The sequence below is a fragment of the Actinia tenebrosa genome, unplaced genomic scaffold (assembly GCF_029948245.1).
Source record: "Actinia tenebrosa isolate PJP-AT-01 unplaced genomic scaffold, QUT_ActTen_1.0 PGA_scaffold3__52_contigs__length_22856419, whole genome shotgun sequence".
Taxonomy (NCBI): domain Eukaryota; kingdom Metazoa; phylum Cnidaria; class Anthozoa; order Actiniaria; family Actiniidae; genus Actinia; species Actinia tenebrosa.
The window spans coordinates 13,323,613-13,346,062 of record NW_028292580.1 but is presented as its reverse complement, the minus strand read 5'-3'; the positions used below and the strand labels follow the sequence as shown (position 1 = coordinate 13,346,062).

At 37.3% G+C, this 22,450-nt stretch overlaps 3 protein-coding genes and 1 long non-coding RNA gene across 4 annotated transcripts; 2 read left to right on the top strand and 2 right to left on the bottom strand.

The window, feature by feature from the left end:
* The first annotated feature begins 15 nt into the window (after positions 1-15).
* On the top strand, positions 16-11,120 carry LOC116296165 (leucine-rich repeat and guanylate kinase domain-containing protein). Its single transcript, XM_031704136.2, has 19 exons — positions 16-231; positions 731-844; positions 1,514-1,595; positions 1,925-2,025; positions 2,122-2,203; positions 2,433-2,557; positions 2,850-2,903; positions 2,996-3,085; positions 3,381-3,461; positions 3,870-3,956; positions 4,717-4,823; positions 5,038-5,157; positions 5,552-5,648; positions 5,997-6,110; positions 6,545-6,613; positions 6,812-6,944; positions 7,398-7,663; positions 8,301-8,392; positions 8,920-11,120. Exons 1-19 carry the CDS (start codon positions 16-18, stop codon positions 9,290-9,292), a joined length of 2,403 nt encoding a protein of 800 aa, XP_031559996.2. The 3' UTR covers positions 9,293-11,120.
* Positions 893-2,651, bottom strand: LOC116296169 (uncharacterized). Its single transcript, XR_004197092.2, has 4 exons — positions 2,538-2,651; positions 1,714-1,841; positions 1,345-1,449; positions 893-1,064 (listed from the first exon to the last, which is right to left on the bottom strand). It is a non-coding gene; the product is annotated as an uncharacterized LOC116296169 (long non-coding RNA).
* On the bottom strand, positions 9,465-16,633 carry LOC116296167 (protein O-glucosyltransferase 1). The gene is made up of 11 exons (XM_031704138.2): positions 16,220-16,633; positions 15,577-15,808; positions 14,988-15,075; positions 13,925-13,969; positions 13,581-13,702; positions 13,443-13,502; positions 12,598-12,697; positions 12,203-12,261; positions 11,662-11,829; positions 10,478-10,534; positions 9,465-10,158 (listed from the first exon to the last, which is right to left on the bottom strand). Exons 1-11 carry the CDS (start codon positions 16,371-16,373, stop codon positions 10,014-10,016), a joined length of 1,230 nt encoding a protein of 409 aa, XP_031559998.2. The 5' UTR covers positions 16,374-16,633; the 3' UTR covers positions 9,465-10,013.
* A 123-nt stretch (positions 16,634-16,756) lies between these two features.
* Positions 16,757-22,331, top strand: LOC116296166 (proton-coupled zinc antiporter SLC30A1). Its single transcript, XM_031704137.2, has 4 exons — positions 16,757-16,941; positions 17,071-17,935; positions 19,846-20,271; positions 20,834-22,331. The coding sequence occupies exons 2-4, from the start codon at positions 17,314-17,316 to the stop codon at positions 21,139-21,141; spliced, it is 1,356 nt and encodes a 451-aa protein (XP_031559997.2). The 5' UTR covers positions 16,757-16,941; positions 17,071-17,313; the 3' UTR covers positions 21,142-22,331.
* Positions 22,332-22,450: the final 119 nt, after the last annotated feature.

Here is a 22,450-nt window from a genome sequence, read left to right as displayed (position 1 = left end):
AAATTCCCTCAAAAAATGAAAAATTCAGTTGTTAGTGATAATGGTTTGGCTAAAACAGACTCAAAGCTTACAGAGGAGATGCTAGAGTCTACTTCTCGTATAAGTATAGTCGAGAAAGTTAATTCTGAGGTTCAAAATGTGGAGAGTGAAATGAGTAATGTAGTGGATGAAGGACAACAAGGAGAAACCAAAACAATTGAAAGCAGAGAAGAAAGCTTTGAAGAAGAAGTGGTAAATACTCTCAGGAGCTTCTATATTATTTCTAGATATTCCTTAAGCTTGCATAGTGCACAGTAAGATGAAATTTTCGCCGTATTTACCGCAAAATAGTCCTTTCGTCTTTTTGAAAAATGCTGTCGTCCTTTTTTACACTGACAGTCAACTCTCAACTAAGCTTATATCAAAATATTTCTTTTTCTCTAAAGCCTTTATTGAATAATAGACTGACATGTGATAAGAATATTGCTATAATTATTGATGTTGAATATTCACTACTTAAACTAATGAAATCCTAATTTATAAAATTCTAACTTCTATGTTGATTGCATGAGCTTATAAGCTCATATTAATGCCATATCAAAAGAATTTGACAAACTGAATTCTTTTGTTGTTGTATATTTTCAAACATGGAAGTCATGTATTATTTTATTCTCTTGGGAATGCATTGTTGCCGAACCAAGTACTGTATAGCAGAAATGTGATTTTTTTATTTCCCTGTGTTGGTCTAAAGGTGTCTGTGGAGTACGTAGGAGGGCTGTCAGACGACATGATTGCCGATGGGCTTTCTCAGCTTGGAAGGTCTGCTGATGGCACACTGCAAGTCTTTCTTACTCTATTTCTACCAGTAAGTGTTTAGTCTTAGCCAGTCAAAAATCAAGGAAAGCAATAGAAATCAAATTTCCTGTTGGCATTTTATTTATAAGGAAAATTTTAGCATGAAATTACTAGTTATCAATATCAACATGAAAAGTATAGGATAAAAGCTGCAGATCCTGATGTGGAAACATTTTTGCGATCCAAGATCCAGTTATTCCCAGTCTAGTCCAGTCCATAAATATACGGTTCTAGATTTTTCAAAAATAAAAAATAAATCAAAATTCAGAATTTAGAAGCACAAATTAAATCTTAGAGGTTGGGCATATTTTTGCTATACATAAAGATTATCAATATCCCTTAAAAACTGAAAATTTTGTATTCAATAACATTTTTCTATCTGAAGATCTAGTTCCATGTACGGTTCTGAATTTTCCAAAATGAAAAATATCTCAAAATTCAAAATTTAGAAGCACAAATTAAATCTTAGAGGTTGGGAATGTTTTTGCTATACATAAATGTTATCCATACCTTTTCAAGAAAAAAAAAAGAAATCCAAGATCCAGTTAACTGACTTCCAGTCCAATCTGTCAATGTACAGCTCTTGATTTTCCAAGGTCAAATTTCAAAATCATTCTAAGAAAGAGACATTGTATGCATAAAATACATAGTCTAATAAAATTATTCTTTATAAATGCAGGGGTGCAATTTGACAGGCATTGAGCCGCTAGCAGAATTCACTTATCTACAGAGTGTTACACTCTCTTATAATTCATTAACAGGTAATTAGGTCAATATGATATTCATTATGAGTCACAATGCCGTTTGTGTCCACCCATGAGTTAATTAACACAATACAGTATATTGTGAAATGCAGGTGTCATTGCTATTGCCTCTCACCAATACTACCCAAGTCCAATCCTCAGACTCAACATATGCCAGTAGAGTAGAGTTGTTTGTCGGTTCTCTCCTGTGCTTCATGGGTTTTTCTTCCTCCCCAAAAATCAGGTTTTAAATTCTAATTTGATCTAAAAAGGGCAAAGATGAAAATTACCCTGTGTACATGTAAATCTAATTAGTCCTATTAATTGTTTCCTTTATTTTTTGACAGATCTAACACCCCTTGGAAACATGCCTAACTTGATCTTCCTTGATGTATCTCATAATAAACTTACTTCCTTGCTGGACTTCAAGCCACCACTAGCCATAAGGGTATGAATAATTTGGATGTATTTGGGGATTATATATATGTCATGCTTTTGTCAATGTATCAAATTTTGTATCAATTTTCGAATATTATCTTTACAGGAAGTGAACTACTCTTACAATGAAATAACTGAAATACCTGATCTCTCTGCATATCATTCACTTGTCTGCCTCAATCTGGATTGTATCCTTTGATAACCAAAGTTATCTATAATTTGTTACGGGAAGCTTTTGCAAAACTTTTAGCTCTGTTTTCCCTGAGCTCTCTGGTAATTTCCTCTCCCCAAAACATCAACTTCTAAATTCCAGTTTTCTGAATTTGGACTGTGGTATTACTTGGATTTGATTTCAAATTACCATATGAAATGAAATTATCATTAGTAATGATTTTCCTTGACTCAATAACCCAACAGACAACAGAATAACGGAAATTCAAGGACTAATGGAGTGTCATAACCTAAAACACCTCAGCCTCATGCACAACCAAATTGAGAAAATAGCTAACCTAGACAATTTACCTTTACAAACTCTTGATTTGGTAAGCTTTTTCAAATCTGTTTTTTAACAGTGTGTAGTGTCAGCATTATCCATTTTCAGGTTTACTTAGGGATGGGATACCTGTATGCATAAGCCTCTGGATGGCCACAGGGGTCCCACTTGAAGTTTCCAAGTTTTTTATAAAAAGTGCAGTGTCAGCATTATCCATTTTCGGGTTTACTTAGGGATGGGATTCCTGTATGCATAAGTTTCTGGATGGCTACAGGGATCCCACTTGGATTACAATGTTGCCTGCAGTGTAGTCTTGATGTGCTATTTTGTGTAATCTTTAGAGTTACAACAAGATCAAAAAGATTGAGAATCTGGATACACTATTACATATACAGGTCAGTGAGTCCTTTAAACCAAATTAAAGTAACAGTGACAGTAAGATATATTGACAGTGAAACTAATTATTTACGATCATCTTCTTCTTTAGAAACTATATCTGGCCAAAAACAATATAAGAAGTATGAAAGGTTTGCAGAACCATCCTATCTTACAAGATGTAAATCTTGAAGAAAATCAGGTAATCTCATAATCTGAAATATGTAACCTCAAATATAAAAAAATGTGTGTACTTCACTGTGCATGTAATTAACATCATTTTGCATGTTGCAACCTCAGTGTGCATGTTTCAACTTCATGCATAGATGCAATCTGACTGTGCATTTTGCAACATCATATATTATGCATATGCATAGATTCCATAGTGATATGCAAGCCCATAGTACCTCACAGCACCTCATGGAACTTACTTAACCATGTGCACAAGCTATTAAATAAACCGGGAATAAGAGAAATCTTTTAACTCTTTCTTACAGATTATTGACATAGCAGAAGTCAGATATATCAGGGAGCTGAAGCTTTTACGAAACCTAAATCTTTTACACAACCCACTTCAGGTTAGATTCTGTTTATGATAAGTGTGTGTTGTCATGAAGCAATGTACTCTTGCCGCTTCAGACAACAGCGAAAGTCAACAATTGTTGGAACTGGCAAGTGTCAGTAACGGTAAAAATAGTTTGTAGGGATTCGGTATGAACAAGGTAACGTCCGTAAGTGGTCAGCAAAGTAGCGTAATGCCGGTAATGTAGTGTATAGCCTCGGTAGCTGGTCGGCAATGTAGCGAACCGGTAATGTAGTATATAGCCTCGGTAACTGGTCGGCAATGTAGCGTAATGCCGGTAAAGTAGCGTATAGCCTCGGTATCTGGTCGACCATGTTTAGGATAGTGGTTGATCAAACACTTACCGACCACTTGTCTTACCGCGCGCAAGGTTCCTTATAGTTGTCCTTATTTGATATTGCAGGGCATGCCAGACTATCGTCTATCCATGATATATAGGATACAATCACTTACAGAGCTGGATAGAGTCAAAATCACTCCAGATGAAAAGGTACAACAAGTAGTATTGTCAAGGAAGGCCTCATACCAAGTAATATTATTCTAATCTCACAGCATACCATAGGGTGCTGTGTAATCATTGAGCATTCGCAATCATTCCTGTGATGCCATTCAATTGTTGTATGACAAAAAATCTAAATTATCATATGACCCGTACGGCCCTGCTCGCGCGCTCTTATAAAACCATTGGAAAAAGTCACGTGATGGGGGCCGGAGCCGGAAAAACCCGTCCGGCCCTGCTCGAATCCGCGCGCTTTCTTTTTCTTAATTATTTTTATTTTCGTGAGGGTCATATGATCAAATGCTTATTGACTGAGTTAGGTCGGGCCGTACGGGAGAATATTTGGCTCTTGGTCATTTGTACGGACCTCGAGCCAAATATTTTCCCGTACGACCCTCCCACTCAGTCAATAAGTACATAGAACGAGGAAAAATCTAGCCTACGTGCAGCCGGACTTCCTATCGTATAACCCACGGTTACGTTCGGCTGCATCATGCACACTCGGGAAAATCTTGAAGGAAGAAACTATCTGTAAATTCGATCTATTCATGGCTTAGTTGATCGATTGTCTCATTGATGATTTTCACGGAGGCCATGTTGGAGGAACTAGACAAAAGAATTGTCAATGAATTCTGTTGTTATATCCTCCAACATGGCCGCCGTGTCTTTTGTCATTTAATTCTCTTGGGAATGGTTGAAAACCATCAATAGATTAATCGATTGGTTGATTGTTTGCTTGATTGATTGTCAGGTGGCAGCCATCAACCTTTTCAGTCCTCCAGCAGAATTGATAGCATCACGTGATCACATGCTTCATGTTGTAAGATCATTACTTCAGCCAACAAGAATATATGACAGGTATGTTATCAACTGATAATAATCATAAATTATTAATCATTTGTATTAATTGATTTTCAATCCAAGTCTTTTTTAGGGCGGAATGGCAGTCATCGTCATAAAAACAAACAAACAAGCACTCGATTTTAGACACAGTTTCAATGCGCGTTTGAACATTTTGATATAATTGCACAATATAAAATAACAAATTAATAACACCTATAAATATTTTTAGTACTCTACCAAGTACCGATACGCCGTACCCCATGTTAGTCCTGTGCGGCCCTAGTGGATCTGGGAAGAGATCATTAGCTAAGCGATTGTGCCAAGACTTTCCAGACTTCTTTGGTCTTGGGTAAGTTTCTCCGACCTTTAAAGTACGCTCGTCCCATGGGATTTTGTTTGAAATAGAATCAGCCAATCAGTGGCTAACACTTAAGTTTCAAGTTCACTTTCGCTCAGGGTTAGCCTCGATTTTGTGTAGAATATTCTTGTGTTCGAATTAACGTCCTTGAAATTTCAAAGTGTTTGTATTGTTTGTTGAAGTTGTGCATTCTTTACTTTACCGTTGGTATTTGTTAATATTTAGACATTGATGCGAGACTAACCCTGAGTAAATGAGTCTGTAATAAAGGAATACAGCGGTAATTTGAATCTCGAAAATGATCTATTCGTTCAGAAGTACGTACCTGGCTTGTCCTTACACTAAATGACTCTTCATTAATTCGATTTTTTTTTCTTTTTTTCAGAGTTTCACATACCACACGCCCTCCTCGAAAGAAGGAAGAGAATGGAGAAGATTATTTCTTTGTGACAAAAGAAGAATTTGAAGCTGATGCAATGTCGGTCAGTAATCAATTAATTTGTTTATCTTAAATAAGTTTAAACATTTCTCTAGAAAGGGCAACTCTGTAGCTCTTGAGTCTGAGAAGTCTCCCCCCCTCCCCTCCCCCATATCCCCCAGATGGATAATCCACGAACGAGACTTTCAACATTCCTTCCCCCACCCTTAAGCTAAGTTGCAAAGGTGCAAAAAAGCGTCTAAATTGAAAATTCTTCAATGGGTTAATGAAATTACGAGACTTGAACTTCCGTTAATAACAGCATTCCTCATATATCCCGCTGAAATCCGACAACAGGTCGCATTTATATAAAAAACTATTTAACGTTACCATGATTGTTTTCTACTCGTAGGGTAAATTCTTACAAACGTGTCAAGTGGGAAGCTATCTGTACGGTATCACCAGAGATGCAGTGGAAGAGGTTGCAAGGGAGGGACTGGCTGCAGTACTTCACATGGAGTTAGAGGTAAGTCTGTTTACAATAGACTACTTCGACGATACGGCAACCATCTTAGACCGCAAGGCATTATTGGGCGTCCAGGGGGCAAATGAAGCTTTGCTACAGTAATGACGTCGATTGATATTAACAGCCCTTCACAAGAGAATACAAAAAATATGAATTAAGACGGCATACCGATCACCCTTACCCATAAAAGAAAGACACACGAAACTCTATACATTTTCCGTTATCTTCGTTTCGGTTTTTTCCTCCTGGCAAGATAACCGCCGCATAGTCGAAGTATAGTACATAGTATAAATGTGAAATTAAGAGCCGGAAAGTCTAACATCGGGCATGTCTTCTTTAATTTCTTTCTTTCTTTCGCCCATTAGTTCATTAATTCACTATTCTTTCGTCGTTCATTTGTTCTTTTTCTCATCATTCATCTTCTATCTTTAAAGGGAGTGCTAAGCTTCAAGAACACCTACTTCGAGCCCAGATATATACTTATCGTTCCAGTCAACCGTAAGGTTAGTGATATCTATGTGTATTTCAGTCTCGTAACATTACTGATGTTAAATAGATTTTCATTACGACGATACGCAAATGTAGAATGCCGTTTCTTCATTTCCTAGTGGATGAGGTTTCTTACTCCACTCTTTTAGTGCGTAACATGCACACTGGTGCGTTATGGAAACTCTATCTAATGTTATGTTTATCTGTTGTAGATGCATGAGGAACGAATGTTTGAGCGTGGCTATTACACAGATTCCCAGATACACTACACTTGTGATCGGGTAGAGATGTACCTATCAAAGCACAGAAATAGCCCTGGATTCTTTGACATGGCTATAAACTCTGGTAAGAATACGACAAAAATAGTGACAAAGTGTATTCCTGAAGCCATTTTGATATTTCAATCGGCATCTGACTGTCCTTATATTCAAATGGGGGTGGATGCATGGAAGGGATAACGGTGCAAGGTGCATGATGATAATGATGATGATGATGCCTGATGATGATGATGCCTGATGATGATGATGCCTGATGATGATGATGCCTGATGATGATGATGATGATTTTAATGATGATGAAGATGATGATGATACCTGATGATGATGCTGATGATAATGAAGAAGATGACGACGACGACGATGAGGATGACAATGACGATGACGACGACTACGACGACGACGGCAATGATGATGATAATGTGTATTAGTGTGGACGATAATGTATGATTGTGTAGATGATGCTTGGTGACGCGTATATTGATGCCTATACACTGACCATCTTAATACGCCTTTCTTCCAGACGATTTAGGAGAAGCTTACAAACGTCTCAAGCGCCTTATCATAGAATACTTGGGCATGACTCCTCCAACGACAACGGAGACAAACCTGTACAGCACAAGCGATGAGACGTCAGTAGATACAGAGGAATCATATCCTGTTGGAGTTAAATCAGGGACAAGTAATACAAGTATGACCATTACACTAGCGGCAAGAACCTGGTCACGACCTTCTGGCTCGTCTAACGTCAAAAATAAGACCAGTACTGCTGAGAATAAAACACCCGTGGTATGTTATTAGTAAAAGTATGTTTCAATAGTTGTATGACATGTCACGACAAACTAAAATTGCGCACGCTTTAATTTATCAAGCCTTGACCGTAACCGTAACCTGTACGACTAACACCCGTGGTATGTTATAAGTAAAAGTATATTTCAATAATTGCATGGTCATGTCAAGACAAAATTCGGCGCAGCACAAAGACGTGCGCGCGCTGCGATTTTTCAAACCGTGACCGTAACCGTAACCTGTACAATCAACACCAGTGGGATGTTATTAGTAGGAGTATATTTCAATAATTGCATGGCCATGTTAAGACAAAATTCGGCGCCGCACAACAAAGACATGGCGCGCGGTTTGATTTGTCAGACTGTTACTAAGCTGTGACCGTGTCGTTTGCCGTGGCATGGTTTTTAGTTAATAATTTCCATCTGTCCAAATTTACAAGAAAAATCTCTTTGCTTAGTTCATTCGCGATATTTTCTACAGGGCGAGTTATTGCCAGCTGCTTGTGAGGAAGGATAGTCTAATTTCTATAGGATGTACTTTATCTTGCAATTGGTTCTTTGCGAACACAAACTTTAGGCTGAACATTTTTTAGTGATCACTCGATGCTCATATGTTTGTCTCCTGGATTCTTTTGTAGGAAGAGCTCTCATTACTTCGTCGTAAGAACCTGGCTAAAGCAGCCGTAGCTGGCGTCCACGTACTCAGCCTTGATGATCTTATTCTAACCAGGTATTTTATTGATATGTCATTTGTTGTATGGGTATAGATGGAGAAACAAAATCATTTAACTGAAAACAATCCCTTAGTTCTTCTGACTTGAGGCCTGAGGGTTGTCCTGGCCCGTGTTCTTAAGAGTTGTATAATTGTTAGCCGTTTCAGAGCTATTTATTATCGATTATTATTGTATTATTAGTCTGTTTAGAAGGACACTTCATCAATCAGTTGACATTTATCCACCGAGAAACGAAAAACAAATCTTAGAATTAATTCGCCAATTAAGGTTTCCTATTACTTACTATTCACCTTTCACTATTAGCAAGCAAAAAAAGACGCCTAGCTCATCCAATCAAAACGCCGCATTGATGAGAGACCACTAGTTGGATTTGATTAACGTAGGATATTTACCTCCTCCCCTCCCCCCCACTTCTTCGACCGAGCTTTTTTATAATATACTCTCCAAAGGCTTGCTGGTTACCCATCTAGTAGATGGCTATATTCTTGGATTAAGGTTCAAACTGATCAAGACCTTTTTGTAGGCAAATCAGCTCTACAGGGTTTCAGGACTCATCTGTCAATGCAGACGAAGTGAAGCGGGCATCTACCTACCCACTAGGGTACGATACTTCATTCGTCTCCATGGCAGCAAACGCAAGCAGTGAACAACAAAGAACAGACTCGAACGAATCAAACTCTGAGGACGAGCAGACGGAAACCTCATCGCTCATGTCATCAGCGCGGGCATATTCTGAGCGGTTTGAATCTCATTCTGTGGATGAATCAGCCGAGGATCAAGATGAACAAGACGGAGGGACGATCGATGTCATGAGACTAGAGTACGGATCCCAGGCATCCGAATCTGTCGCGTTGTCTGCGGGCATGGAGCAGATACATGATGCTAACTCCATTTAAAACGTTGCTGTCTTTTCTGCATGAAAAGTGATGGCGTTCATTTTAGACTGACTTGTACAAAGTGCAAAGTTTTTCTGCGCTTGACCGAAAGATTCGTGGAATCAAAAGCTTGCGATATGCGCCGTTCGTCTCTTCTCTATCCTAGGTCCCCTTTAAAAATACGAGACAGTAATCTAAGTAAAAATGTCATGTCTTTTATTATTACAACACGATTAGTATGGAAAATGGCGAATCTCATTTTTCAGCAGTGAGGAAGGGGCTGCATAATAATAGTTATATTGATTTTTCTACATATGGTGGCAATTTCTAAATATTTTTGGAGGGAATTGACTAGCAATCGATGGGATCTTACCACCGGAAACTAGACTGCTTCATAAGTCGTGGTTTTCGCTTCTTTATGGGTTGTGGTCGCGCAACTGCCCACGGTGTGTGAGCGATATTTAATGAATCGACAAAAGAGCTAAAACACCAATTTATGGAATCAGTATACACCAAGAAAAAAACAATGGAATTTTACATGTTTTCCAGGAATTCCAGAAATAGTGTAAATAGGTGGGTTTGAGTTTCAGTCGTCAGTCCAATACTCTTCAAAGAAGTCTTGTTCGCGTTTTCATTACAAGAGCTTGGCATAATACTTTTACAGATTCAGTCCAACACGCCGGAATTTTAGAAAATTTCCAGGAATTCTAGGAAGTTACAGTACTAACTCTATATTGGTCGTTCAACTCTCATTTCCAGTGATCCTCATGAAATCATTGTTTCTAACTGGTTTCCACTTCAACAGTTTGGCATACTTCTTTAATAGTCTTTTCCAGTAACACCGTATATCTGGCATTCTCAAGTGCTCTTTGATAAACGTGTATCCCCTGGAAAGATATAATAGAGGACTAAAGTTACTAAAGGCCCCGTCTAAACGTATCGGGATATTTTTGTAAACGGAATTTTTTTATTTCTTTTTTTTCATTGTCTTTGAAAATTGCACACTGTAACATCAACTCTCTTCCTCTCTCCGCCCTAATCCCCCATGAAAAAAAACCCCAAACAAACAAACAAAAAAAAACCAAACAAACAAACAAAAAAAAAAAAAAAACAACAACAAAACAAAACAAACACATGAGAACGCCTGGCTACGCAGGATAACCTTAACTGCGTAACAACAAGTCTTTAGCAAACTTGAAATCTTACCTTTCGGCGATCTGTTGCGCAACATTGTCATTAGCTATAGCAAACTCTAAGAGATCCCTGAAAAGCGAAAACAAATGCGTTTCTATACTTTTTATTTGATACATACCCAGTTTGGTGCGATGCGTGCATATGGGGAAAGTAGGGGAAGTATAAGGGATGAACCATTATGGATAACTGAGGGGGATTGCAGTAATTTATGTTTCACGAAATTTTTTGTAACAACCACTGCAGTATAATTTGTTTGTTTGTTTGCTCGATATTTCTTTACTGAAAGGAGAGGTTGCGCGATATTTTTTGCAGGTGAAGCCGCTTGCTCGATATTTTTTTGGGGGAATTACGCAACCCTCAATCACCTTATGGTCCGTCCCTAAGAGGGTTAGGGAAAAATGTGCACCGCAAGCAAAGCGGAACTTTGCGGTATAACCTTGGGTGGGGCTACTTTCGTATCTCCTGAACAGCAACCACCAGAAAAACTAATCTTTGTTGACTAAATGACTCACTCCTTTCGAAACCTAAAGACATTAGTAAACTTTCGGTTTCATGATATCCGGACATATCAATCAAATTATATATGAAAAGTAATTCTAACTATGACCCTAAAATAGCTTTGTTTTACTTCCAATTAAACATGATCCTTCGTGTGGTTCCTGTTATTCTTGGTTGGCATTTTCTTATCTTTTGTTTGACATAACTCTAGTTTATCTCCTTTACTTGGAAAAGATTACGTGAGAACTAAATTCAGAAGGTTTACGTCACGCGTAAGATTGTTCGATGTGCCTTGGGTATTTTTCTTCATAGAAGAAGCTGAGTTGGTCTTCCTTAAATATATCATGATTTGAGGGATTATGAAATTTCTGAGGTGAGTATAGTTTCCTTATAGAGGCAAAATCTACAGTTTCTGAGATCTGACCTCAGTTTATACCCCGTTTCTGATTTTTTTTAAAAATTTATTTTTTATTCTTTACATAACGTGCGTTTGCGTGCCTTGCGTTTTTATCGAAAATATAAACAGCGAAAAATTTTACTGCGGCCTAATACGAACAGAATTGAAGCGAGCGTATGGATAGTAGGTTTCACGGTTGGTCGGTAAACTCGTTTTTGAAAACTCAGAGGGCAACTTAAATGCAAGAACGACATCTAGACATTAACTATGATCTAGAGGTTTCCTTAGTTTAGAGCCTTACCTTGCATCTGATAGATCTGTCTTGACTGGTATATAATGAACCCAAGGTTTGAGTGCTTTATAAAAGAATTCTAGCCACTCATCGCCTACATGGAATACTAGTGATTTACACAGGAATAAGTGCTTGTAACGGAAACTAGCAGCTACACCCCGAAAATTGAACAAGTATCTGAAAAAGAAATAGAAAAAGATGATTTGAAGCGACATGAAAATTCAATAGAACTCGGTAATTAAACATGGGCTGCGACTTTTGGGGGTATAAAGATCTATATGAATTTTTCTTCTTCCTTCCTCTCTTTCTCCAGACCGGCCCCCCCCCCTCTCTCTCTCTTTCTCTCTGTCTCTTTCTCTCTCTCACTCTCTCTCTCATGCCAAACATTCCTCACCTTGACCTCCCTCTTGTTCAAACCAAAGCATTCATTTATTTATTTACTTAAGCTGCTCAATAATAAGAACAATGAACAGATAAGTTTGATCTGTTGTGTAAACACAAACCCCCTCTCTTGCAAGTTGCAAAATACATGAGGACTTGCAGATCTTACTTGTGTTGGCAGTGATCTTCTAGTGGGACCTCTTTTGCTGGTGCTTCATATAAGGTATCCTGTCGTGCAATGAATTATCAGTGTAAAAATTATAATTACAAACAATATGAGAAAGGAAGATAATTAAGTTGGCATAACATTTCTCACACCCTCAATTATCCATTCACCCCATTATCCATCTATTCATTCTTGTCCTTCTATTCATTTATCCACTTATTTGCTGCGCTGCATCATTGATTCCATTCGTTTATTTATTCCATTGCATTCAAAATATGTATTCTGTTTATTCACTCCCTGTGTTCATTTATTCATTTATTCTATTCTCTTCATTCCATTCCATTCAATAAGCAGCTTGGACAGAAAGTTGCATACATATGCCAGGTACTAGGACTTACAGCATCAGATTTCCAAGCTTGGTTTTTAGTGTACTTGGCATCAGCTAAGTCTGGATGTTCTCTTGATAGAATAACTAAAGGATCTCTTTCAGAACTTGTCCTAAAAATGAGCAAACAAATATTTGTACTCTTGTTATCATGATAATCCTCTAATAAGAAAGTATACGTATAAAATCTTCGATACATCTGTTTGGTCAATTTGATACATCTTGGTTTTGATACGTAAGTCTAGCAGGTTTTCCTGATTTTTTTTGGCCCTTTATTCTTTACATCAACCAGTAGGTTTTCTATGCCTATAGATTGTGTGGACCTTTTAATACATCTAAAAAAGTCTTCAGAACATACATCTATTTCCAAGGGCATACATTTTAGGTGACACATCTTTTCCTTGCCGTTCATTTTGACCAGTTGAAAAACATTTTCAAGTCATAAAGAAGATATTATGCTTCAGCTAGTTTGGTCAGTCACCATGATATGACTGGTAATGGTGGGGGGTACTGCCTTATATTCGCTATACGGGTACGTGCCGCCAAACCGGATATGGTTTTCAGCGATTTTACTCTGAAACAGGGTATATAAAATCACTCTTGTTCTGAGACAGGGTATATGAAATCACGCTCTCTCCTCTCTTGAACAGGGTATCTATTTTCGCAATATCAGAACAGAGTATGGTTTTCAGCAATCTTGCTCTGAAACAGGGTATGAATTTCAGCGATTTTACTCTGGAACAGAGGTCAGGGTTCAGAGGGCTCAGCAGCACATCCCTACTCTAAACGGGCAAGTGTACCTCCCCCCCCCCCCGGGCTGGTGACTGACCAGCCATTATCTTGAGTTCTGAATGGTACCTTGATCCCCTGAAGAAAGCCTTTGGTGTCTTCTTTTCCCAAGGCCATTCATCTGACTTTCTGATAAGACAATGCCATATGATTAAATTCAAAGGTCAGGTACATGAGATAAAATTTAGAACAACTCTCTATACTTACTTGATTAATGCCTCCCTCATCAAGTCCCATCTGCCTAACCCTGTTGGATAGATCGGCCAGACAGCTGGCCCCCCCTCCCAGAATGTCCAGGCTGGATACATGATGTCTACTTCATTGCTAGTCTGTTAAGAAATTATTATAGACAATTAAGGCACATTTAAATTATTTAATAAAATAATAATAATAATAATAATAATGAATCAAAAGTTCCCATGGTGCATTGCAAACTGGAGGGCTCTCATAAATTTATGCTTAAAAGCATTACTAGTGGCATGTAGCAAATAACCTGGCAGTTGAATATGATACTGAGCAGAAGGTCAATTACAATATCTATATCAACTTACCTTACTAAATGAAAATACTGGGAGTGGTTCATTCCAAACTGGTGACTATATATCAAGAAAATAATAACATACAATACACCATAATGGATGTATACATGTAATAATAAACATTATATATATATTAATGAGACTATAAGGGAGTTTAACAATCAATTTTTTCACTTCTATGATGCAATTCAATTATCAGTTGCTGGGGATTTATTGTCCAGGATTTTTCTCAGAATAAAAAAAATCTAATAATTTTAGAAGGTGATAATAGTCCACCTCACAGTTCTCTGCACCAGCCATGCCTTTGATTGAAGCAATACAAACAGTGAGCTTGTAATGATAGAGACACATGAATAATTGTCCAATGCAAGGTGTTAAAAAAGGTCTCTACCATGGCAGGGTCACCATTCATCTTGCTACCTTTCGAGATGGTGCAGGGAACTGTGAAATTGACTATTGACATTTGGAACAATAAGCCCCGGGGGGTACTCCAAAATATGGACTATACGGGGATGATCCGCTGAACAGGGTACATATGTATGGTTTTTCGAGCTTCTTGTCATAAACAGGGTATGCAATTCACTCAAGTTCCAAGTTCTTCCTGAGTTTCCTGTCATATTCAGGGTTTCTAAAATGATACGCGAGATGACATGATAATTGAAACGGGAACTCAGTGCAATTAATTATATCTTTTGTCATAAACAGGGTCTACAAATTTGTTTTTTTTTTGGTCATATAAACAGGGTGCCTCTTTCAGAATCCCAGCAGATCACCCCTACCCAAATTCTGGCGGAGTACCCCCCCCCCCCCGGGCAATAAGCATTGAAAATATAAACTTGACCCTCTATGTTCAGTGTTTCCAAATAATTTTTGAGATAGGAATGTTTTCCTACATTGTTATCCAAACCTTGCGCATCAAATGTCTAACAATTAATAAAATTGCAGATAATTTTAAAACAAAGGCAGCACCTTATAACATTTGACCTCCTCAAACACATGCTAGTACCATGCATACCAACTCACTGAGCCAAATAGACTAAATTATTAAGTGTTTCCAAATCTTCCTATCACTTACCTGTGGCCAGTCACGGACATTAATTATCATCTCCATATCTGGTAGTTTATCAATAATTTCCAATAAAAAATGTTCTACTCCTTTGCACCTATTCAAATAATTTCACATGTAATTGCCTCAATATAAATCAGAATGGCAAATTGGGGCAACACAAACAAAGATAGTACTGTGTGTGTGTGTGTGTGGGATCTGGAGTGGGTAGGAGAAAGGCAGGAAGGAAGAGGGAGGGAGGGAGAGGAAGAAAGTATATCAGAATTTTTTTCAATTTTTACATTTTTAGATGTCATATATATTATAGTGTAACTGCAAAAGTATGACCACATTTAATGTATTCATACACTTCTATGCACATGCTTTTTCCCACCAAATGATCATTTGCACACCTTATTTGATAAAACCAGCCAGCTTTGTATCGAAATGTGTCAGTTTAACATACAGAAACTGTGCATAGAAGTATGCACATGCAATAAATGTGGTCATAATTTTGCGCACTGTGCATTAATTTTTCAATTGAATTGTATTTTATAAATTGAATTTGTATCATTTTTTATTTATTTTTTCATAATTGGGTTCCCTGTGGCGTACTTACCTGAAAGGAAACATACACTCCTTCTCTCTATAAAGCTTGTGATTAATAATCTGGTAATGAGTTCCACGGTTTTTGGCAATATCAAAAATAGATTTGATTATGCCACCTCTATCACTCCATAGTCGTAAGTCATTGTCGATTACATCTCTATAGCAACCACAGAATTTATTAGAGCAATCTTCATATTTGGTAATGGCATCATCAATGTTCCTAAGGTAACCTTCCCAAGAAGCTAAAATGAAGCACAAAAAAAGTAAATATTTAAAATTTCTGGATAAATGTTCATTTCTATAGTCATAAACTTAATGCATGAATAAATAAAAAATATAAACAATGAAAGGGCATTTTTTCTGAACCAATGAAATGAGTGAAGCAAAATTTTAACAACTATGAATCACAAGCTTTGACCATGGCACAATATAAGTCTTAGCCATATAGATTTTCTCCCAAGAAATCGTTAAAACTTTAAGATTTTTACAAATCTGTATATTAACCAGTGTACTTATATACATAGCCCACAATTGGGTTAGCTGTGGTCACAAAATGTTTGGATAACTTATGTGTTAAATCTTCAAGTTTTAACAAAGAAATATTTTGATGAAAGATTAGTAAGATCTTTGTCAATTCAAGCCGGAGTTCCTACCTTTAAACTTGTATTTGTCTTTAGCATGTTTTAGGTCAATTTTTTCCACGTCTTCCACTTTATTTACATCAGCTTCTTGGATCTTCTCAGACGAAATAACAACGTCTGGAAATAGGATTATAAATAATACATAGACCCAAGATCTTGCGGCCATCGTGAATCTAACGGTACCTTCGGAGTGATTTGTGTTTGAATAGTACACGTGTCTATTTAAGATCGAAGCAATTTGATTGGCAATATATCAACTGGTAGCCACCATCATCTTGTTTGTCCGATCTTCCTGAACAACCACAGGAAGCCCACGCAGTATACTCTATTACTCCTTTTAAAAAACGTATATCACGTGATACATCACAATATTTGTTAACTCTTGGATGATTTCTTGCTCGTGTTGCGAACTCGTGTTCAAGGTTCTTTTTACCACCGTCAAAAATAAAGTTTATTTCCTCTGACGGAAGTTCAAACGGAAGTCACGGAAATGAATACCTACTAGAAAGTGAAAGTGGGTTTCCTGTGGCTTATCTATATTTGGTAATTATGACCAAATTTGGTTCAAAATGGCACTGCCACAGACAAGAATATTCATTTTCAGTCGTTTTCGTTTTTTTTTTATAACTTCGGGTCAAAATTTGAAGAAAATAGGCTGCATATTTCATCACTCGAGCTCTTTTCTCTCGTTTCTAGTTGCAAACATTTGTAATACTTTAGTTCTAGGTCAATAGGTGAGTATGTGTTGAAAGGATTATCAAAGCAACGTGACAATCGCCTGATGCCCTCATGACTGAGAGTCGACAAAAATTTCATTTATTTATTTCTAAAACGACATGTATTCTTTTGTTCTTAATTTTTAGGTAAATTATTCTGACTATAAGACACAGCAGTAGGTACTTTCCTCAACATAAAGCAAGAAGCAAGAGGCCTTTCGTATAAAATGAATCGATGCTGAGCTTAGCTAATCGCCAAGTAAAGTGGCGGATCTTTTTTGACGACAATTTCTTAGCTTAATTGACGATCTACAAAATAAGGCTACACGCGATATATCGCTACTTATTAACTACATTGCAAAGCTTTAACACTTTATAAAGAGAAAGAACATGGCAGGAGAATCGGCTTTACGAAAAAGTCTTTGTGGGAAATCGGGGACAGTGATTTGGATGTTGGGTTTGACATCATCTTTCTTCCTGGTAGAAATCATCGTCGGCTACATCACAAATTCAATGGCTTTAGTGGCAGATTCCTTCCATATGCTTTCAGATGTAATGTCCCTTATTATTGGATTCGTTGCTTTGCGATATTCTAAACGAAGTAAACGGACGGAACGAAATACTTTCGGCTGGCAACGAGCCGAAGTCCTGGGCGCGCTGGTCAATGCTGTCTTTTTGATTGCGCTCTGCTTTTCTATTCTCGTTGAGTCGTTAAAACGTCTCATAGAAGTGGAGTCTATCCATAACCCAACGTTAGTCTTAATAGTCGGAGGGGCTGGGTTGTTTGTGAATGTTATCGGCCTGGCAATGTTTCATCAACATGGACATGGTCATAGTCATGGGGGTGCGGGACATGGTCACAGTCATGGAGGGGAGCGAAGACATAGTCACAGCCATGGTGTGGAACCACAAGATCCCAACACTAATGGCCTTGTTCGGGTTGGTAGAGGTGGAAATGGTTTGATCACTGCTCGTGATAGAATCCACAGTGATACAGAGTCTGTGAGTTCAGGTATGTGAATTATTTTAATGTACTAATGTAATTTAATGTAAACTAGTCATTTGTTTTAAAGTGCCTATAACCTTTATAGGATTATGATCAATTTTGATTTTATGTGTGTTGGAGATAAATAAACAAAAAAAAAATTTTCGATTGACTAAATATTCTCGGAGATATAACGCCTTAAAGTACGCAGTTTTGCCACGCCCCATCAATTTGGACGGGATAAAGGGAAACTGGGACCGAGCAGAGTCTCGCTGAGTGTGACGTCACAACAAACGAATGTTTTGATAAGCAAAGATTCTTACTAGTTCTTCGGTCAGAATATGAGAGAATGCCGACTAGATGTGTTGTTGCTGGGTGCTCAAACACCCCAGATTTTACGAAAGGTATATACTTGCATAATATCCCATTTCTTAACGACAATCACCCAGAAGCAAAGATGGATTGATTTTGTGAAGAGAAAGCAAGCACATTTCAACCCCTCGGCTACCTCCGTCATATTTTCTACACACTTCTAACCAGAGGATTATAATCAGAGATTTTGATTTTGTCTCGTAAAATCGTTCTCAGTTATAGTTGAGATGAGGCCGGGACTGTTGCGATCCCAAGGATTTATGTCACCAACCATGAAGAGCAAACCAAACTTTTCGTATCGTAATCGCCGAAAAGTGTCGCTGGTCAAATCTCAAGGACTATTTACTTGTTCGATAGTTCTAATTCTCTGATTTTGGTTTTAAAACTGTTTAAATTATCTATTTTCCAAATATTTTAAAAGATGCCATTGCCTCCGTGTCTTCATCGAAATAAGTTGAGTTGCCGGTGCAAAAAGTAGTCGAACAACAACAATAATTGAATAATAATCTAATACAACCTTTGGTGGCTAGTTGTAGGGAAAAGTATTTACTATTTAAACATAACATACTTTATTTGTTGTACCTAAAGTGTGTCAGTAACAGGTATTATTGAGCAAAATATATTGACTAGTTTTATTATTGCATGCATCTTTCGTAATATCTACAAAATAGAATGATAATAAAGTCAAACTTTATAACCCAAATTTACATAACACTTGAGGGTGAGTGTTGATTCAGTAAGTCCTATTTTTAAATAACTATAAAACTGGAGCCAGCTATAAACAATGAAAGAAACTAGCATGGAACTATTTGACAGGATAAAACCCAAGTGTCATAAACTTCTTCATCAGAATATTCCTGTTCGGGATATCCAAAAACGGCTTCGTCTATTTCTTCGTTTTCGAGGTCGTAAATACTCTCATTCTCGTCGGTTGAATCAAAAGATTCATCAGCATTATCAATGGATTCCATCTCACGGCCTTTCTTTGACAACTGGTTAATTTCAAAGATACAAAGAGACAAATAAAGCGACCAAAACAGGAAAAAACACTGGTAGGAACAGCCAAGCTCTACTTTGTTTTACTTATTGGAAGCCGAATCGTTCTTGTTGTGACGTCATTTGACCCCACTAGGTACCAGACCTCGCGATCCCATCCAAATTGATGGGGCGTGGCAAAACTGCGTACTTTAAGGCGTTATATCTCCGAGAATATTTAGTCAATCGAAAAAAAATTTTTGGTTTTTGGTTCATTCACCTCCAACACACAGAAAATCAAAATTGATCATAATCCTATAAAGGTTATAGGCACTTTAAGGAATTGTAATTAATATTGTTGACGAAACATGGTTTAATTAACACGATCAAACCAGCAAACAACCATCTTTTAAAATTGTAAATATGTTTACTTTTCATAGAGTGGATACCATATATCCATGAAAAACCTTGTACGAAATTGCAGAAAGGGGCAAGGGCAAGGGCTTCACTTCAGAGGAAAGGGTCATCATAAAAACATTGAATTTTACCATATGCGATTACAACATTTTTTACATGCATCTTTATTTCAGCTTTTCTACCACATGGAAATCAGGAGTTTCCTGAAGCTGTCAGAAATGAAATGATTACAATAGAAACACGTAATACTCCTGGAAGCCAAGTCAAGTCAGGTGCTCAACTTAACATGAGAGCCGTGTACCTTCATGTTCTTGGTGATGCATTTGGCTCAGTCATTGTCATCGTCAGTGCTCTCATCATAAAGTATGCCAGTGGTGAATGGACGCTGTATGTGGATCCAGTGATGAGCATATTAATGACTTGCCTTATCTTGCGTACCTCTATACCACTTTTGAAGGAATCATCATTAATTCTTCTACAAACTGTACCAACTCATATCAAGATCCAGGAGGTGCAAGAAAGATTACTGGAATGTGTACATGGTATCTTGAGTGTTCATGAATTCCATGTCTGGCAGCTTGCAGGAGACAAGATTATTGGTATGTATTGTTACTTTAGGTCCCATTAACACAGTCACAGCTGTTTCAAGTTAACACTCATTTGTCAAAAAAAAAACAAACTGGGATCAATAATAATATGGTATAGGTTGCAGGTCATTTAGAATATGGTATGACAGTAGTAGTCTCATTTCAAGACCACTTGTTTTCAAAGTAGAGTTCAAAGTCAAGTCAATTGTTTTCAAAATACCAAGGTTTTTCCATTTACACAGGACTAAAACCAGATCATTTTCAAAACACTCCACTTTGACAGCATTTTTCAAAACATTTAGTACAGCATTGCATGTGGGAGTGTAGATTGTGGAGTGGCTCTGTTAGACCTTGGTCTGAATTTTTGATAGCCCTCGTATAGGCGTATAGGGTTTTTTGAGAGGGGTTAATGAGTTTTCTTAGAATCAAGAACGAAGATTGAGGCTATTGAGAATACAGCTGACATTGAGAGGAAAAAAAGGTTTTTTGAGAACCAATAAAGAAGAGACTATTGTGCCCTAAAATGATCAAAATCAGGGCACAGATGAATCTTATGTTCATTTATTAATTTCAGCATCAGCACATATCACTTGCCAAACGCCTGATGACTACATGAAAATAGCCAATGAAATCAAGAGATTCTTCCACAATGAAGGAATCCACTCAACAACAATTCAGCCAGAATTTGTTGAAGAGGATCTCTCCAAGAAAGAATGTGTCCTTGCTTGTGGTGAGACGGATAACTGTGATGCACAGAAGTGCTGCACAGATGATAGTGATGTGCGGAAGAGGGTAGTATCTCCCACAGTTGTGACAGATACTCCTGGAACCCCTTCATTGAATGGGGATACATCAACGGTACAACATGAATCATTTGTCTGAGGTCAGAAAACATAATCTTAATTGCTGCACTGTTTTCATTGTTATATTATTGCATGCTGATCAAGACAAAAATGTGGGATGAAATAACTTGAATAGCAAAATTTAATACAAAAATTTCAAAACTCAATTTACAATGAACCGTCATGATAAAGTAGGTTTTGGTGGGGGTCATTCAATGCTTTTCCATGACGATCCATTGGCAGATGCACTTGAAAACTTTGTGCTTTCCAACAATGTCATGGAGACACTTTTTGACGTCCATCTAAACTCTATTTTGTCTTGATAAAAAAATGACAAATTTGCTATTTTGCATGTGATTGAGAAGTGTCTTGATCAGCACATAATTATATCAGTGGTAAGTTTTTCTTATGGAGTGTTTTATTGGAATGGAGTTGTAATCCATATACAGTACAAATGAAAATAGGAAAATAAGAATATAGCATATTTCCTTCCCAGATACATGTATGAATGGGGAACGTACAATTTAAATCAGAGGTCTATGGACAGTTGTATGTTTGAATGGTAAAATAATAACACCTGAGTAATGATCATTTTTGAAAGTGCTTATAAGCCTTTACACAATATTATCAGAATTGATTCTTTAAATAGTAAATAGTTGATTGTGAAAATAATTCGTCATTTGAATGTCGGATCTTTTAGATACAAAGGTTTATATTTTCAATATGTTAATGACTATGACATAACGTAAGGGAATTGAGTTATTTTGTGGCAACTTTTAATATTGAACGCTGGACAATTTTTGAAAACAAATTTATAAGAACCTTTATGTGGGTTACGAGTAAAAGGGGGATGCTTTTAAAATACTGTATTCCAGAACGAGTGCAGTGTTTTATATTAAACAATCCATTATGTTACGTCATAGTCATCAACAAATACCTGACATTCAAATGACAAAATATTTTTACAATCAACTATCCACTATCTAAAGAATCAATTTTGAAAATATTGTGCAAAGGGTTATAAGAAATTTAAGGGCATATGGAGGCTGGTGGGATTTTGTGAATTGGAAGTAGAAAAAATGTATGACCCCTTGCCATCCTGAATGTTCTTACAGGGTCTCTCCATTAAGACAGGATAGTTTATATATATTTTTCTATTTAGCTAATTATTTATTATTTTGGAGGTGGCTCCCGTTAAATGGTACATGCCTCTTATCCTAAATCCCACCAGCCCCCCCTCCCCCCCCCCCCCCCCACAAAAAAACACCATGCCTGTAAAAAAAATGAATGGTTCCTTAACAGTCCAGTCTAAAGAATCTATCACACAAGGCATTGTAGAAAAAGGCCGC

What these genes read in the sequence shown, in the direction of transcription:
- LOC116296166 (XM_031704137.2), top strand. Translation starts at nt 17,314, where the DNA reads ATGGCAGGAGAATCGGCTTTACGAAAAAGTCTTTGTGGGAAATCGGGG. An exon ending in TACAGAGTCTGTGAGTTCAG is followed by an intron (nt 17,936 to 19,845) that starts GTATGTGAATTA and finishes TCTTTATTTCAG; the next exon opens with CTTTTCTACCACATGGAAAT. An exon ending in TGCAGGAGACAAGATTATTG is followed by an intron (nt 20,272 to 20,833) that starts GTATGTATTGTT and finishes TATTAATTTCAG; the next exon opens with CATCAGCACATATCACTTGC.
- LOC116296167 (XM_031704138.2), bottom strand. Translation starts at nt 16,373, where the DNA reads ATGGCCGCAAGATCTTGGGTCTATGTATTATTTATAATCCTATTTCCA. An exon ending in AGACAAATACAAGTTTAAAG is followed by an intron (nt 15,809 to 16,219) that starts GTAGGAACTCCG and finishes GCTTCATTTTAG; the next exon opens with CTTCTTGGGAAGGTTACCTT. An exon ending in GCGCAACAGATCGCCGAAAG is followed by an intron (nt 10,159 to 10,477) that starts GTAAGATTTCAA and finishes ATATCTTTCCAG; the next exon opens with GGGATACACGTTTATCAAAG.
- LOC116296165 (XM_031704136.2), top strand. Translation starts at nt 16, where the DNA reads ATGAAAAATTCAGTTGTTAGTGATAATGGTTTGGCTAAAACAGACTCA. An exon ending in AGCCACCACTAGCCATAAGG is followed by an intron (nt 2,026 to 2,121) that starts GTATGAATAATT and finishes TTATCTTTACAG; the next exon opens with GAAGTGAACTACTCTTACAA. An exon ending in CTTTACAAACTCTTGATTTG is followed by an intron (nt 2,558 to 2,849) that starts GTAAGCTTTTTC and finishes TGTAATCTTTAG; the next exon opens with AGTTACAACAAGATCAAAAA.